The sequence below is a fragment of the Strix uralensis genome, chromosome 2 (assembly GCF_047716275.1).
Source record: "Strix uralensis isolate ZFMK-TIS-50842 chromosome 2, bStrUra1, whole genome shotgun sequence".
Taxonomy (NCBI): Eukaryota; Metazoa; Chordata; class Aves; order Strigiformes; family Strigidae; genus Strix; species Strix uralensis.
In genome coordinates, this window is record NC_133973.1 from 43,672,193 (window position 1) to 43,690,818 (window position 18,626).

Consider the following 18,626-nt stretch of genomic DNA (forward strand, 5'->3'; position numbering starts at 1 on the left):
TCAGTAATACAGAATAAGCACTGTCCTGCCTTCTGAGTGAGTCAGGGATTCTATGGCAAACAGATGTGATCATGTAGTTAATGGATTTGTTAGAATTGTTATGTGCAGTATGGATTAAAAGTTTGTATGAGGAAAGCTTAACACCATTCTTTCCTAACTTTTGAAGGTTAATATGAATATTTTAAAATGTGAGTTAGTGAAAATTGCATATGCTTTGGTGCTGACATATTGCTCCTCTAGTTTTCTTCCTTCATGGTGTTCCACCTGTATGGCATTTGTTGGTTATGGTCTTTCACTTCCCTTTACCATGTGTCATACATATGCATGAAGATAGGATACCAGAAACATAGTTCAGAGCACAGCTGTAGGACAGTAAACTTTCTAGCTCATGTATGAGTAACTTGTATAGAATGTATTTTCTTACAAGCATGTCAAAATCAACCTGTTGGGCTTTTCATACCTCTCCATGACATTTTCTGATGTTCTCTCACCTTTCCCTCATAAAAGAGCTAAATGCTAGAAAAAGGTGTGTTCTTGCTGTATCAAAACATAGAAGCACAAGCCTCTTAGCCTTCTCAGCTGTATTAGCTCCTGAAGTTGCTTTCCATTAGCCAGATGTCATAAACACTGCAGCAAGTTCCCATTTCATCTGCTTTTTTAACTTTGCCAGTTTTATGTTTTCTGGTCTGAATCAAAGGGCCTTGTTCTGGTGACAGGGTTCTGTGAAGCTCCTCTGTTATCTCCATGAAGAAATTGGCTCTTATGAGGGGAGAATAAGACAAAATATTTTATAGACACTAAGTTTTCTTATTTGTGTATGTAAACAATGGCAGCTCTTTTTCATGCTGTAAAAATAATTATCTGAGCTAATCTCAGCAGAGCTTGTCATGGTATTTTGTTTGCAGTGACACATATGTGCTCATACAGACACATAAAATGCAAAATTAATTGTTTTGCTATCTCTTTCCTTCTTAAATATTAGGTGAGGGTGTTTCCATACTTACTAATCTGATGACAGAGGGGAATCGAAGGGAAAGGTGTTTTTCATGAAAATGTAAAGATTAAACTTTTTGGGTTTTCTTACATCATGCAGGTTTGTTTCTAAATACAAGAGGTGTTCATTAGCTGACCCTCAAAACTGTTTATTTTGCTAGCTCTTCAGGAGGTGGAAATGACTGAAAATTTGGTAAATGGCACTGCATGGTTTGGAACACCATTTTGATAGTGTAATGGTTGTGTAAGGAAGCACCTCGCTCCCTGTATCAGTGAAAGAAAATGTGGTTTTCCATGCTAGAGAAAACTGCCTTGCAACAGTCAGCAAGATGGCGTAAGAAAGGGCAGAACACATGGAAATGGGAGATGCTCTCAGTGGAGGGTAGAACCTGTCTTGCTGGCTTGTGAGAGGCAGACTTGGCAACAGTATAGGTTTTAGAGTCATCTGTTAAAATGTAGTGATTGCCATATTAAAAGGCACCAACTTTTTCTTGTCTTGGCAGCCAGATGCTTCTGATATTTATTCCTTTATAAAATCAGCATTCTCTGTGTTGATTAGTGTAATTTATAATATGACTGCAATTCTTAAAATTCTGAGAAGTGCTACACTGATGTTATATATAAAGGAATATAAATACATTAAATGAAGAACTCAGACTTGGAAAAATTTTCAGCAAATTAAAAAAAAAAAAGGTTTTCTGGTTTGCTACAGGCAAGTCTTCTAACCTTTCTTAATGAATAACTTTAATACAACATTTACTGTATGGTAAGATTTGAGTAAGAAAGCAATACTGATGACTTTTTTTTTTTAAAAAAGGCACCCCCCCCCCCCCTTACTATAACTTTTAGTTGCAAGTACTGATGGTAATATATATATATATATTTTTAACAGCTTTTCCTGGGACATATGCATCTGAAATGTCAGTGTGTCTAAATGATAATCCATCGCATTACAAAATAACACTGTCTGGCACTGTGAAATCACCAAAAATAAATTTTGATCCCCCCTTCTTAATGCTGATGCCAGTTCCTCTGGATATGAAAACTGAAACAGCCATCAATATTATTCCACAAGATTATTTAAGGTAAAAATATCAAAATAAATTTATTACAGAAATCCTGAATAATTCTTGGTTTTGTTTTCTTATGAAAAAGTGAATTAATTTTTGTTTGTGAAGTTTGGTATTAATTTTCAGCTTAGCAGAGGAAAGAGTCTGCATATTTAAGAGAAAATTCATGTAATTAATATTGCTGTACATTCAACAAGCCTATGTTCTGTCCTCAAAACATTCCTGCTTCATGAAGTGATCATCTTCTGATATAGTCACTCTGTCAGATGTTTTTAAAACTACTTTGAATAGCACAAAAATTAAGAAGGGAGTCCTACCAGGATTTTGTTAAGTTTAGCCAGATACAAAGATCATAGTCTTATTTATTTTTTCTCATTGTGATCAGATAAAATCTTTCTGTTTTATTTTCTTTACTCCACAGTAAAAGTGGTGTTTTAACACCTAGCTGTTGTATGAACAATTGGTGGGGTGGTTTTTGGCGTGTGTTTGGTTTTTTCCTCCCTTTTTTTTCTTCCTAATCAAGATTTTAGTACCAAAAGAACAGCACAAATGTTTTAATCCTGTCACTTAATATAATAAATAATCCATATATTTTTCATTTCTCTGTGGATCACCCACTTTATCTTGTTATTTGAATTTATAAGATAGCCTTTTTGTAATCTTCCTATTATGTAGCATAACCCAGCACCACACCTATTTCAATTTGATAGAAATATTAATATTTTAATCTTTCCAAGCACTCTTGTGAACATATGTCTCGAAGTGTGCTTTTCTGGTCTCTAAGATATAACTTTTGTCTTTGTAATTAGTAAAGAGCAGTAATATTAGTTTGTTATGCTTATGTAGGTAACATTTCAATACCAGAAAAACTGGGGCAAAACTCTTTAACTTGATGTAAATTAATGAAAGTAACTTTACCTTCAAATTATTATTCTCTTATCTCATTTGAGTTCTAGTATTTTATTGAGTGATTTGTCTACTGTCAGTAACTCAGTGGTTGGAACTGAAAGGATTCCATCTGGGCCTGGACTGACTGCCTTCAGAACTGGAACCTAAAGTTGCATAACTTCACAAATTTACCCTTGATATTTCTTAACTTTACTTCACGAATTTTCCCTTAATATTCCTGTGTTAAAACTTGCTTTAACTTGTGTGCAATAATGCAGTTTTCTCAATATTAGTGGAAGCTTTAAGCTTAGGAAACATAAAGTAAGGAAGTAATATTTATGCCCTTGGTAGCACTGTTAGTAGAAATTACTCTTCATTTGGATGTTGAACTATTGTGGGTCGGTATAAAATGTTCAGATACATATGTAGAAAACAAACTAGAATCTAAATGCTAAAGGAATTTTAATTCTATAGTTAGTTTCACTTGATTTATACTCCAAAACTGAAGTTTTTCTTCTGTGTTTAACTGTGAAAAGTGCTTTCATAAATGTGTGAATCTGTGAATCAACTTTATTACTGTCATCCTGTGAGTGCAAACACCATTACTTTTTTAACACAGGCAATCACGAATTCAAGTTGAACTTCCAGAGCTTGAACTTGAAGATGGTGACAGGATTTATCCTTTTTCTGTACAATTCCCAGAAGGACGAAATATTGTTCTTTCATCAGATGGCACAAATAAGAAACTAATTTGTCAAATCAGCTTCAGGTCATCTAGGCCAGTGTCATTTTTAGGGAGTATGTTCTTCATCGATGAAGAAGAAAACAGGTAATGTGTGCAATTCAAATTCACTTGGGGGCAGGGTCCAAACTGACAAAGTTGGATATAAGACACAACTCATAATGGTTGGGTAAAGGCATACAAGAATCATTCTGAAAAAGTGAAACACAGAAATGTATTTATTTTTTCAATTGAATTACAATTCAAAACCACGAAATTCAGCTTTGGTCTCAAAGGTAAGATTCATCTAAGTGTCCTTCTTTAAGTCTTGTAACTCATTCTTATCTACTAGTAATTCTCATGTCTACTTCAATCTTTTCAGATTGCTTTGGAGGGATATGGTCTTCATTCAGCAAATGGCAATGTTTTCTATTGCAAAATATTTTGGTTTTTGAAAAATACCCTATTAAAATTTTATGGTCCATTTCATGCTGGATTTCAAGGTGATCCGACTTTGGGTTGAGCCAAACTGTGAAATTATATTCCACTGAGCCTTTTTCTTATGTTTCATTTTTTAAAACAATGAAATGTTTAGTCTCTTTTCTGGTATCTGGAAGAGCTTGTGGTTCTCATCAACTATCTGCAAATTTTTACAAAGTTGCAGTGGAGGGATCTTGCAAAGGATTACTCCCTTTTTCAGTTCTCTCAAAAGCACCTCTCAGGTGTTCCTCTGGCACCCAAGAATTCAAGAAGAAGCATCTCTGAGTAACTCTATTTACTCTACTGTAGGTAACTCTATTTACTCTATTGCAGGTGCTGTCTCTAAGAGATTCAGGTTATTTTAAAAACTATCTGTACTATGTGGAACTGTGCAACAGTACTAGTGGTTTTTTATTTTTATTTTTTTTTTAAATTTTTGAGAATGTTTGTGGTTTATTCATATGATTTGTTTATACATGTGGTTTATTAATTCCCTGAGCATCCAAACTTCAGAATAAAGGTAGAGAGACTTTTCAAGGGGGAATTACACTGGAAGTCAGAATTTAATTTTGCTAGTAACCAGCAAAAAGCATCTCCCAGTATAATTTTAAAGGTACATCCCTCCTTCCTTCTCCCAGTGTATGTCAGTCTTCAGTCTTTTGCTCTTCATGTTGTCTGTCTTTTCCTCCGCACTCTACTACTACCTTTTTTTGTGTGTGTGTTCCCTCTTTCTTTGGTATTTTTAATAGTTTTTAAAAATGTCACTTTTAACTCATCTTCTGTTGTTTTATCTTATTCCTTAATTTTTTCCTTCTCTGGTTTTATGTTCTCTGTTCTTAAGCTTTTTAGAGCAGGAGAGTCTATTATGAGTTTGTATCCTCTGAGCTGAGGCATTTCCTGACCTCTGGTTCTTCCTGCAATATCTGTAATATTGTTACTCAGCTTATTAGGAATCTGGAGGCTCCTGTCCATACCAAAGATCAATATGGAATCCTTCAGGTGGAAGAATGTGGGTTGGTTTGGTTTTCTTTTGTTTTGGTTTGGGTTTTTTTTTGTGTGTGCTTTCATTTGTTTGTTGACTTGTAGTTTTTGTGTTGGTTTGGATTCTTTGTGGGTGGGGTTTTTTTTTTTTTGATGCTGAGAAGGAAAACTGCATATGTGTTTTTCAAGACAGGAACTGGGGAGTATTAAGCGATTAATAAATTAACTCTTCTGTTTAAAATTTGCAAGGGGCAGGGCAGTATCTTTGAGCAGCTCTACAGGGAAACAGTTGGTTCATAAATAAAAAAAGAGGCCAACTCCTGATCAGTGAAGGTTTTCTTTGGAGGATAAGATAAAAATGAATCATTTTAACAGCCAGGTGATGCAAGACTGCATGCATGGATGTTGCTCATCTATATCAATGCAATTTATTGTTTACAGATTCTAGAATATACATACGCATATATATGTGTGTGTTTTTTTTTTTTTTTTTTTGTATGTGTAATGCTAGGAATTCATAAAAGTATGCTAGGGATACATTTCAACTTCAGACTGTACTTCCTGTATGAAAAATATGTGGGGTACTGTCTTTTCTTATATACTTCTGATATGAGACACAGGACTGGATAGCAAAGTATGGCAACTGTTGGTGTCTTTTCCCTCCCTCCCTCCCTCTCTCCATGCTGGGCTCTTCAGTGTTTTCTGCACCACCTTAGAGGGACTTTCTGGACAGCAGCTTCAGCAGAAGCGTGCACTATCAGAGAAAAGGGATAAGGGACAGATGTGCTTTACATTCTTATTTATTTATATAGTTCCTCAAATGCAATCCTGTGCACTACATCAGAAAACATTTGAAGTTTTCAAAAGAACTGAAATTATTTGGGGATGTAAGCATCTGAAAAATGCTTAGGAATTTACATGGTGTAATTCATGTTAGACCTAAATTCCTTTAGGACAGAACACCTAGAGTTTGACAGCAGTTTATATGCAGTGTTCATACCAAAATTCATCTCATTAAAACACTGTTTAGTGATGAAGATATATGAAAACATGATATCCATACATCTTATTTTGTTTTTAAAATAGTAGGCTGTTTTTTAAGTAACTTGAATAGTGAAAAGCAATGTGGAAAGTCTCCCCTGCCACTAGTAAATGGAGATCAAATCGGTTACTTTTGCACAGAACATTTAATAACAATTTTCAGCATTTGTCCCTTTTGTTTCTCTCTCCCCTTGCTGGGATGAATGGCTGTATGCATGAGGAGGAAAGAGGTACTGTTGTGATTCAGTTATTCCTGCAGTTAGTATTTTCAGTAAAGCAACTATTTTGAGGGTTAAATATCTCTGCCCTACAGCTTAGAAGGGGCTTTCTCCTAAGCATAAAACTAAATTTTATATTATTTTGATGTAGGGGTTACAGACCTTTCAGTTACTGCTGCTCAGAATAGTATTTTATATTTTTCTGTATAGATTGTCAGCCAAGAATCTATTTCTTGTTAATTTTATTTAATACTAAGATATAATCATTGTGTGGGATGTGGTTCATAAATGTGTGCTAAAGCTTGCAGTAATTGTGAGAAAAGATAATTTAAGCTTATGATGAGGTCTGAAATATAACTGCTGAGCAGGCACAATATTTAGTTTTAATAACTGTTTTTATATGATACACTAGCAGCTTCTCAAACCTTGTTACAGAGAAATAATCCTTTCTGCTGTGCAATAAACTTTTTTCTTTATTTGCCATTAAAATGAAATAAAGGATACCAATCTCAATTTAAAGGCAAACTCAATGTTTTTGAAAAAACGATACAAAATAAAAGTCATCAAAGTAACCTTAAAAGGCATCTCTGCTCGTGAAGGTGAAAAAATTCATGCTCAGGAATGTCAAATTATCTTAAAATTGGTGTTGTATTTTATAACATAGTAGATGGGTATTTGTTAAAGGACAGAACTAATAACATTGGCTTGCCAATGCGTATGTGGTTTCCTGTCAGGCAGTTACATGTGTGCGTGGGCTGTAGGAGCAGATGGTATAAAACCTGAATGCAACTGGATGAAATAGCACACAGTTCAAAGCAAAAGGATTCTGTGTGCTGTTAGTCAGTGTAGTAATATTATTTGTATTGGCTTTTGGAAGAAATTATTTTTGTCATAACCAGAAAACATTCTTTCCTTCAATTGGAAAAGTTTAAGAGCCTGATTCTCTAATCCTGAGTGTATTGTTGTTGTTCTAATAAAGTCTATGATAATTTATCCGGACTTGGGTTTTGTTACTACTGTTAATATTACTATGTGCTTTGATATTCGACTCTATATTAATCTGTAGCTGCAGTTTCTTGTTCTCTGCATATCTAGCCTCATTCTTCCCAGCCCTGCCTCATGGGAGACCTATGTGATGTGTTGAAACTTCAAACCTGATTCAACTAATTATCTAAGCATTTGAGCAGGTTATTTCAAACTGTGTAACTAATGAATTCAAACTGCTTTGTTATCTCGAGTCTTTTAGGAAGACAGATTTTGGGGCCTTCTAGATCTTTAATAATAAAATAATGTTACCTATAACCTTTTATAACACCTATAAAAGCTAACTGGTCTTGAATAGGTTCCTGATTTGTTTAATAGGCCATGAAATCTCACAGTATCAGTTGCTGAAGAGGTATTAATTTGTCAGGTATTATCTTTTTATATTTCAGTTTTCAAAGTGATAATATGTATTTTTAAATTATTTGAACTAAAATTTTGAACTTCATATTCTGTGTTCCGGGATAGAATTAAGATAAGTGAGTTAAAAAGTTATTTTCATATGTTGGTAAAACATCATGTCCTGTATTTAACTACTTAGAAGAGGAGCCTTAACTTCTAAGCAAAACTAATTCTAGGCATATTTCAAGCCATGAGTATTGACGAGACAAATACCCTATTTTGTTAATTTTTTACTTAGGCTCTGCAGTGTTTTGCTTTTCTAAATCCAGGTCTAAAACTTCAGTAGGATTGATTAGTGTAGTCCATATTAAGTCCATCTAAAAAATAATGTTGTTTTTCTTGAAATCAGAGTGAACATTTGGTATAGGATAGATATTGTTGAATTTGGCTGCTTTGCAGAAAATATTTGAAAAACGATAGACAATCATGTTTTATAGCAAAGAAAACTGAAGAGATACATGGTTGTCATTTATGCAAGTAATTTACTGTGTGTGCAGTTTCCATTAAATGGTCATAAGAAAGTGTGGTAATATTTATTTAATGACTGCCTTAAATGAGAGTTTACAGTTAATACCTAATGTTATTTTAAATCTCTATTCTTCCTTTTTGCTCCTTTGACTCTGAAGCAGAATAAATGACATTTCCTTGCATAGGCTGATAGGAATACAGAAATAAAAGATAACATAAAATCCAAGAATGTCTCAAGCAAGTATTTAATAAATGGGAATAAATATTTAGCTATGGCACTTATTTCCTTCAACTGGAAAAACTGTACCAAAAAAAGCCTCTGCGAACATGGCATGTTTATATATTTGTCCTCTAACTGTTATTTTATCTTTTAATTTGCTGATTAGATAAATAATTTAACAGGAAATAAAGTTTTCTGCCATCCTGATTGAAATGACTTTTAATTTTTTTTTTTCTAAAAAATAAATAGTACACAACAGGTACATGTTGTGTCACACAATTAAAGGAAATGGTGCTCTGGGCAGCAAAATATGCAAAAGCCCCCACACATGTGGTGGGTAGATAAATTGCTGTGATTATTGAAGACACAAAAGCGCTGAGGTCCTTGCCTCCCATGTTCTACAGTTCTCCATTTTCTTTTCCTCTCCACTGGGAAGCTGGGGAAACTCATGCAATTTCTGATGTGATTCATGTTGTTCATGGCTGGAACTTCAGGATGAGAGGGTGATGGGGATCTTCACCTCTAATAACAACATGATGCAACTGAGACACAATCACTGAAAGGTACCCAGTTATGAATTGGTTCCAGTTGTTTTGGAAACAGTACATTCCCTTTTGCTGTTGGAAAATGTGCCTAAACCATGCAGCTCTTTAACAGGTACCGCTGGCAAATGTCAAATGCATGTATTCTGCTGGCATGCCTTAGAGAATAAGAGCTGTCAATTTCTTTCAATATCATTTGAATTTGGAGAGAGCAGGGAGCTAGAAAACATTGGAGTTTTACTTCATTCATCTGACCTAACAATATATCGGCATTTTACTTCAGATAGTTGGGAGTGCTTTTGAAAACCAGGATGGTCCAAACTCATGAATCACTCCTGTTCTTTTCTGTGCTTGTGGCTTTCTACCATTTTGATGGTCCTTGCCAGCTGGAGCGTCTGTTATTCGGGAATTAAGACCTGACATAATTGCTGCTACTAGAAAAAACATGGCTACTTTCCCAGCTATAAGGCTTGTATATCGTGTGAAACCATGTGTCTGTTGGTATTCATTATTGTATTATTTTGATTGAGGAAGCCTGAGCTGCTGCTACAAAGGATAAGGGCTCCTCAGTGTTGGGGAACTGCTCATTTGTGAATAGAAATGGCAGAGCTTGTGTGGGTCATTTTTTCCTCTCCCTTACATTTCTGTCATCTGTTCAAGAATTTTTGGGGAGAGGGAGGCGGGCAGGTCTTCATTTTTTTATTTTTAAATTACAACTTGTTCCCTGTGTCTAGATTATTTCTTGTTCTTTTAAGATGTGTAAAATGCCTCACTCTCATGTCAAGTTTCCTTTTGGTAGAAATCAATTCTGCAAGTAGTTTGTTTTGTTTCCTGAACTAGCAGTGTGAGCTTTCCTTAAATAATTTTTTAATTTACCCAAGCAATGTTGCTACAGAAATTTGTCAGTTAGAACCTAATGGCTTTGGATTCTTTCTCTTTAGAAATTGCTAGTGATATTCTGCGTCTGTTAATTAATACTGTTGAAGAAGGGTTATTTAACTATGCTTGTATTTCTAGAACATTTGATACAAAACAAATCACTTCTACTTAGAAAATATCTGAAATGCTATAGAGCAAAATAAAAAGAACAAATATATTTTGATTCAGGTTCTTTTGTCTTTCCACACACATTAAAACAAACAAAAAAAAATCAGAGTTAATTTAACAGAAGTGAACAAACTGCTTTTATATGCAGTGTTGAATGGTATTTTTTTGTCATCACAATTGGAACTTTAGTTTTTAGTGATCAGCAGGTTTCAAATGTTGGTAAACACAATATATTTAATGGCCATTCTCCGGTTCTGTGTTCTTTGGAAATATGCATTAGAGAATAAACACTGAATAGATAACAAATTTGTTGCTTGCTTTATTAAGCTTTATAAAACTGAATACACTGAATATTTTAACACATTTAGTAACTTCACATTTGCTAGCAATATAGGTACCTTTTGTTCTAATAGAATAACAGAGACTTATTAGTTAAGCTCTACTGCAAATACAGAATAAATATGTTGCACAAGACTTTAGTTTTGCAACCTCACTTTGTATATGGTGTTATAAATAAAAGTCAGTGGTACAAGGTAATTTTAAGCACATACAGAATGTACATGTCTTTTATACTCTATTTGCCATATTTGTATGGAAATATGCATGCTTTTCTGTCTGGTCCCCTATATCTCAGTGCCTGAAATGTGTATGATAAATACTTAGCTCCTAGCATCTTTGTTTTTTCTGCCATGCTTCTTTACAAATGGAGTGTCATCTTTTGAAACTCAGATGAGTTTTTTAGCTACTGACTCATTCTTCTTGAAGTTTCCTTTCAAATCCCACTTTTGGGGAAATACCATATTAAGATACTTAATGATGATGAGTGGACAAGTGGCCAATAAGTGAGTTGAGTTGATATTTATTATCACAGAATGGCTGAGCTTGGAAAGAGCCTCCAGACATCATCTAGTCCCCTGTTCAAATGCCCTCCTTAAATCAGAATCAGTTGGTTTTTGAATATCTCCAAAGATGGAGACTCCACAACCCTCTCTGGGCAGACTCTTCCAGTGTTCAGCCACTCTCATGGTAATTTTTTTTTTTTCTTATGACTAGATAGAATTTCTTGTATTTCAATTAGTACCCATTGCCTTTTATGCTCTCACTGAACGTCACTGGGGAGAGTTTGGCTCCATCTTCTTTACTACCACCCATCAGGTATTTATACATGTAGATTAAGATCCCCCTAAGCATTCTCTTCTCCAGTCTGAACAGTCACAACTCTGTCTCTCCCCATATGGCGAGTCTTCAGTCCCTTCTTCATTTTTGTGGCTCTTTGCTGGCCAAAGACTGCTCTCTTGAATTTCAAGAGTTGCGATATGGCTTTTTGCCTTGTTTCCTCCTTTTGGAATTCTGAACTCCACCATCTCATGGTCACAGCAGCTAAATCCTTGCTGTTAATATCAGCTGCAGAATCAGTTGTTGACTTGCAGGATCCATCCACTCATCCTCAAGCTCTTTTTCCCTCACCAGCATGACTGAAGAGAAGACCACCTGTTCCCCATTCCCTTAATTATTGCCCCCCAGCACCATGCAGTCATGCCTGCTAAGTTCCAGGTCTCCCCATCAGCTTCACTGGTGCCCATGTGGAAGAGTAGCAGGGCCAAGGATCAGACAAGCTGCATCGGTCTCTCAACAGCATCCTGGATCAAAGCCCCAGGCAAGCAGCAAACCTCCCTAGATGAAGGGTCAGTCTGGTAAATGAGGTTCTCTGTCCCCTGCAGCAGGGATTCAGGGATTTACTCACAACTCGCTTGCAGTTTCTGGTGTTGCTTCACAGCTTGTTCTCAGCCAGCACATGTGCTTCATTGTCCAATCTTTTTTCATCTTATGAATGCTCTGAAGCTTTTAAATTTCTTAGTTAAGAATATATTTACTTTGTGTTTGCTATTGGCTGGCTGTATTTCTCTTACTACAATACCACAGCAGCTGAGGAGGTATGCCCTTGTTGGATTGTTAGCAGCATGGAACAGGCAGGAAATTCTATTGCAAAAGCACTGTCAGGTCTGAGGCATTTATTTATACACAGATGTTTTGTAGTGATGGCTGGTCTTTATGTTCTGGATTGTGCAGTAGTATCTGCTTTGTGTAGTATCACTCATGGAATTTGAGTAACTAGTTAAGATGTACTGTGGTTGTTCTCAAGCACACTTCTCTGTGTTTCATCACTGTGCAAATCAGAGAATGAATGAAGATTCGACATATGCTCAAAACAGCATTGAGGATGGAGATGTCTGAGGTGTTCACCTCAGACTTTCATTAACCATCTTTCATTAACCATCATACAGCTTTCATCCACCCCTGCTCCCAGTTCTGAAGTTAACCTAACGTATGCCTGCAGAGTATTGAGAATTGTCATTTATCCCAGTGAAGTCCCTAGTTGGAAGTTGGCAAACTTTTCTGTGTTGTAGTTATTGATCCTGTGTGTCTTTAAATGGCTTGGTAAAGGTAGAAAAAATATTATGCTCTGACACCTGGTTTGAGCGTGTACAAAGGTACATTTTGTACATATAGATAGATGTAGGTATACCTCTTATAGCCAACTGTCCTGCTGCCGAGATATCTGCTGAATAAAAGCTGAAATCATGAAGTTAGCTAAAAGAAATACTGTGCTACAAGGTGAAACTGGCCAAGGCCCTTGTCCAGCTCCCAGCCAAGTTCCAATAGGATTGACATGTCCTAAGACCAAACCAAAACATTACAGGGCTGGATTGTTGATTTAAATAACGGTTAGCTGTGAAATCGGAATCCAAATGTGAATATTTACAAATAGAAAGATGTCTATGGATTTTGTTGGAGCCTTTCTCTATTAAATCAAAAATTCTCCTGAAAGCAGTATCTAAGAATGTTGTGTTTGGAGCAGGAAATATGAAAGAGGAACAAAAAACTGCTTTCTGTTACTTTTAAAACATTTTTGTTTTCCTTGATTGTTATTCTCTAGCAAAGCAGTAGAAGCTAATTATGTCATATAAATTAATCTGAAAGGTCTTGTGCTATATTTGTGCTATATAAAAAATATTTTATGCAAGGTATATTTTCCGTATGCATAATTCTCAATATGCTAAAGCAAAATGGATATCAACATGCTGTTTGGATTATTAAAATACATTTTCCTTTGTATTTTTGACAGCTTAGTCAAAATAGTTAATATTAATGTTTGTTAATGTGTTAATGTGGAGTAAAAACCAGTTACGTAATAATATAGGACTAAGCTCAGTTGAATTGCCTGTGAGTTGCAATGAGCTAAGAACATATGTACAGATGGCAGGGATCCACTGATGCCAGTAATTTGTTTGTTGACTGCACCCCAAGAGATTGAGGTGATGTACGAAAAAAGGATTAAAAGGTTGATTGTTAAACTTGGCTAAAAAAGGTCTGTAGCAGCCATATTTTAGCTGTTGACAGTACAGACACTCTAGTGAACATTGGAGCATGTACATCAATTTCTATTACATTCTAGCAATTGCAGTCAATATCTCATTGTTTTTAAATTGAATCTATTTATTTTAAACATTTATTTTGAGATGTCTGTGAAGTTTTGTAGTATAAATGTTAAATCAAGATAGAAGCTGCTTTTCATGAAAACTTGCCCTGTCAAAAGTTATAGGATATATTTAGCAAGTTAGGAGTTATGTTTAGGACACTCACAAATGTCAACTGTAATTTTAATTGTTTTTTCATTTCAGAGAGACAGAGTTCATTTATTTCATGAAATCTCTGCTAACTCTTGGACTTTCAGATTAATGATGTATCCATGCTCATAGTAAAACTATGAAATGGAAATACTGTACTAAACGTCACCATTTCAGCATGTGCAGTCCCATCTGTGTACTCTCCTATTGAACCAGAATAGAAGAGAAAAGTTGTCCAGACAACCTCCATTCTGTCTTTTATTCTTGTGCTGAAATATCTTGATTACCATGGCTAAATAGAAAACTATCACTTTTGTATTTTGTTTTGAACAGGTTCTCAATTCAAGTTGCTGCAACAGCAGAGAATTGCCTTCTTACTTTATACCCGTATTTGGCATTTCACCACTCTGATCAACAAATTAGCCTGAGAAGCGGTAAGCAGTCCACGTTCTAACTCTTAAATATTATGTCTTATAGTATTATCAGTGTTTTCAGTGTGATAACAGGGATGTTATCATCAAGATAGCATTTTTCCTCATTAATTACCAGGGGATACTTTTACATTTTTAAAAGTTTAATAGTTTCTGTTTTCTTGTTGAAAATGAGGAAAACTTATATAGATGATTAGCTAATGTTTATTGAAAAATATTGGACAAGCCTAAATATTACAGAATGTTTTGTGAAAATTTTAAAGTATGAGTAGAGGAAACAGCCCAAAAAATAGAGAATAAATTAACATAATTTAAATTATATTGATAGAGAGTTATCATCAATAATACCTAGGACAACAGTTGGCTTTGTTTTGAAGAAATAAAAAGAGAAGAAAGCCACATGATGTTATGATAAAAGGCGATCATTGTTTGCTGTTGGGAATAGTTTTCAGGTTTTTTTAATTACTGTCCTTGAAGGCTGGTGACCATAGCCATATTTTAAAGTCTAATAAAAGCCTCTGATCAGAGATTAGAAATATTTTTCCCTTCAGTGTGTCTCCCTGCCTGCCTCTCTGTCTCTACATTTATGCCTGTGTCCCCCACCCCAGCCCCATCTTTGCCTGCCTCCTGCCTGCCCCCCCATTCCCCCCCCCCCCCCCCCACCCCCCCCAGCTTCCTACCTGCCTCAGTGATCTGTAGTCTCTTTATGGGAAGAGATTAGGATCACTGTATAATTCAGGTCAGAAGGAATTTCTGGGGGTCACCTAGTCCAACCTCTGGCTCAAAGAAGGTTCAAATATGAGGTAAATAAATATACATTTTTTATAGTTGTTAGGATCTGATATATTTTGATGAAAAATAAACAAGTTTTTTCAGGTAAGCAAGTCATTCCTTAGGTCTGAAATAGATTTAGCTTTGAAGACTGTACATTCTAAGACTGCATTAACTTAAAGTGTGTTACTCAGACTACCTAAGAGAAAAGAGAGTTGGTACTTGTGAAGTTGAAAAGGGATTAGCAAGAAGACAGTTAATGATTTTTTAATTTTTTTTTTCATATAGAAGATACATATAGGTGCAATATAATTCATGGATTATAACACAGTTAAATGAAGATAGGAAAGGGGGAAAAATATTATCTCTTGTAAATGTGTGTGATCTTTTTTTTTTGTGACCAATAGATCATTTTTTCAGGCTTGTCTTTTGAAGATATGTAGGTCTCCCTTGAGGATTAAGCCAAAAACGGAGTTATGATTTTATAAGGACTAATATCCTATTTAATAATGGGATATTTCTGTCCCGTATCAATTACATATTCATTTGTTCACACTATCAGTTTGTATCAGTTTTGAAGCAAGTCACTAATGCTAAATTCCTTGAGTCTATTTTATGTGGTTTTGTATAGATTATTTTGGTGTGGAATGCTGTTTAATGTGACCAAACCATATCTGTACAACACAGTGGCTTTGAAAGTTATTCACGAAGGCTTTGCTTCCACATATGTGACACCATACTCCCGTGTTATTTGCTCCAAACCATATGAATAACAGTACCAGCAATCAGAAGTTAAAGATCATCATACAGAGTTCTTCCTTCTCTTACTGGTGTGTTTAATTCTCTAGAAACTACACTGGGTTCCTCTTCTACTCTTGTTCTGAAGACTGACATCAGAGGTAGCTAGAAGATGGTCCTCTAATCCTGTTGTAGGTCAGCATGAGAATGTCAGAACATATGTTCTGACAGAACTGATGGATTGATAAAGCATACTTTCGACTTTTGTTTCTAAATTTGTGGTGTTGAGTTTGAAAGAGCTTGATAATGGTATGCTGAGACTCATTACAGAGTTGTGATCAAAAATTCCTTAAGAATATTTTGTTCATGACTTGCAATTCTTGAATTAGCACTGTTCTGATAGGTGCTTTTCAGCAAGTGTGAAGACCCATCCTGTAAAACACACAGTTAATGGAAGAAAATATGCAGGTAGGGTTTTTTTTTTGTCCCCAGTCTAATGACCAAACTGAGATTTTCATTATGAATTAAACTGGGAACTGTTATTTGATTAATTGAAGCATGAAATAGAAAAATATAGAAGCAGTTATCCATTTATAAACTGTTAGAGCACAGACAATGAAATATGTTTTGTCAACTGTAGCTTGTACTCTTGTTTTATAGACAGTAAAGACTGCAGTAGTGGAGAAGTTGTTCTGCATCCATGTTGTACTCCACAATCACTTTCCCCTAGTATTTCCTCAAGTTCCTTTGGTACAACCACTGACTCAACCTATGAAGATTCTCTGTCAGGTATAGTGTGACTGGTCACTTTAAACACCTTGAATTCTTACAACTGCTTAAATGCTTCTGCACGTATGGTCAATGAATACTCCAGAGGCTGTCCTCTCCTGTGACACCATGGGAAACCTGGTCTAGAGTATAGCAGCAGAAGAAACTCTCCTTCCTTTTAGCAGACTAAGCGGAAGTGAAATCAGTCAAGCTATTTAAAAAAACCCCAAACAAACCAAACCCAAAACCAAACAAACAAAAAACCAACAAAAATGTCAGGGTCCTGTTTGCAAGGTCCTACATGTCCATGGAAGAGCCAGCAGAAGAATAACTACTGAACAAACCTAAGGGATTAGTTGATAAGAAGGGCATTTTCTGTAGTCGTGAACTAACCAACCATATATACTCTGTAAATATGCTATATTCTGCAAAGGTTTAGTTGTACATTCAGGTTAGACTTCGACATTTTGATTACATTTGTGAAGTAAAGTATAAAAACTATTGTCAGTGGGGCTCAGTTAAGGTGCTGTTCCATATGAACTAAGAGTAATAGATCTCCTGTAAGGTTGTCAGGTGACTGGTATCTGAGGCTGTTGATATCTTCTCTCTAGGAAGTTAGAATAGTGGAAGTTACTGCTGCTGTTTCATCACTGTTAGGAATCCACTCTTGCAGATCTGATGAAGTTTGTGTGATCATTCTCTAAGGTATTGCCAAGACAAATAGGGATAGTTAAACAGATTAAATAGTAGCTCTTTACCAACATGATTCATTTTTAATGGAGTGATGTAAGAAGAGTTCAAAAGAGCAACTCAGTTTCAGATCTGAAAAGGCAATAACCTCTGGCAAAGGTGGCAGTGACAAGATGGGGAAAATAATCTTGTCACCTGGCAGAACTGCACAAACTCAGATCTGACTGCATGATGATCTTATAAAGGGTGAGTCTCTCTTCTCCATATTGCATTGGTTTTTCTCACATCCAAACAAGATTTTTTTATTCACTGTCTAAGGTATAGTTAGTTTTATTTTTGCATCATTTCGTGAAACCCTGAAACTGCAACATTGCTATTAAAATACACCCTTGTTTTGCTGATCAGGGATATCAATTAAACTCAGACACCAGAGTGAAAAGAGCAGGTGTATTTACTAGAAATAACTAAATAACGTAACAGAATAATACAGAAAACATACAGTAAGAAAAGACAGAATAGTGCACTTAAACAAATAGGAAAATACAGGGTAATGCATCAAATCATTACTACCTGAGAGAGAGAGAATAGTGATTAAGAAAGATACATCACCACTTGCATACTTTACCATCATCCAGATCCGCAGTCGCTGGGAAGCCCCGGTTACAGCGAGGATTTGGAGAACCTTTCCCTGCAAGTGGGAAATCCTACGCGGTGCGTCCACCCGTAGGTGAGGCATCCAAAGTCGCTGTGAGCGGGCCCAGCCTTATATACCTAAAAATCAGTAAGCCAGAATAGCTGACACCTTTGTTTTAAGCGGAAATGTCTGGTTTTCATCTCACGTTAGGTTCCCCCCAGAGCCTGGCCAGGGCTTAAGGGAGAAGCTAAGGGAGTTTCCCTGCTTATCTAGTTAATTTATGAGCAAGGTCACAAGGCCAGACAACTGTTTCTGTGGCCTTGTTATCTTGCTCACACATAAAGAAATATAAGGATACATTCAGGATAGACATGTTTTATGATGTTTAAGCTACATTTTCTATGCATATTTCACTAATGACTACACACTGGGTTAGCAGTTTCAGTTCAGGGCCTGTTGCTCAGGCTTCAGTATTCCCACCTTTTACATCAGAACAGTTGGTTTGCTATAACTTAGTATAATACCTATTAGCACAATGGTTATCAGTTACAAAATGTACAGGATTCATCTATAGGTCAACTCTGGCTTGGGCTTATTGTCCAAGCCTTAGCACTTCAACCCTCAAGGATGGAATGATCTAAGTTATTTGTGCTATGAAGAAAATTCTTGTTTGTTTTCTTGGTTATCTTTTATGCAATAATATTTTTGTTGATGTTGTTAACAACTAGTAGTTGTGAAAATATATGTCTCGACCGGTCAGAATTTAGGAAAGAGAAGGCCTAACAGAGGGGAGAAAAGTCCAAAGGCTTATAGACTGGGGTATAGGCTTCATTATACCTATACAATACCTGAT

At 35.7% G+C, this 18,626-nt stretch overlaps 1 protein-coding gene across 1 annotated transcript in view; it reads left to right on the plus strand.

Annotated features, from left to right (window-relative positions):
* Positions 1 to 18,626, plus strand: part of CFAP47 (cilia and flagella associated protein 47) — a 347,912-nt gene that overhangs the window by 52,413 nt on the left and 276,873 nt on the right. Inside the window, exons 25-28 of the mRNA XM_074860922.1 lie at positions 1,886 to 2,078; positions 3,571 to 3,780; positions 14,075 to 14,175; positions 16,342 to 16,470. Of these exons, the coding sequence (XP_074717023.1) occupies positions 1,886 to 2,078; positions 3,571 to 3,780; positions 14,075 to 14,175; positions 16,342 to 16,470 (633 nt within the window). The remainder of the gene's footprint in view (positions 1 to 1,885; positions 2,079 to 3,570; positions 3,781 to 14,074; positions 14,176 to 16,341; positions 16,471 to 18,626) is intronic.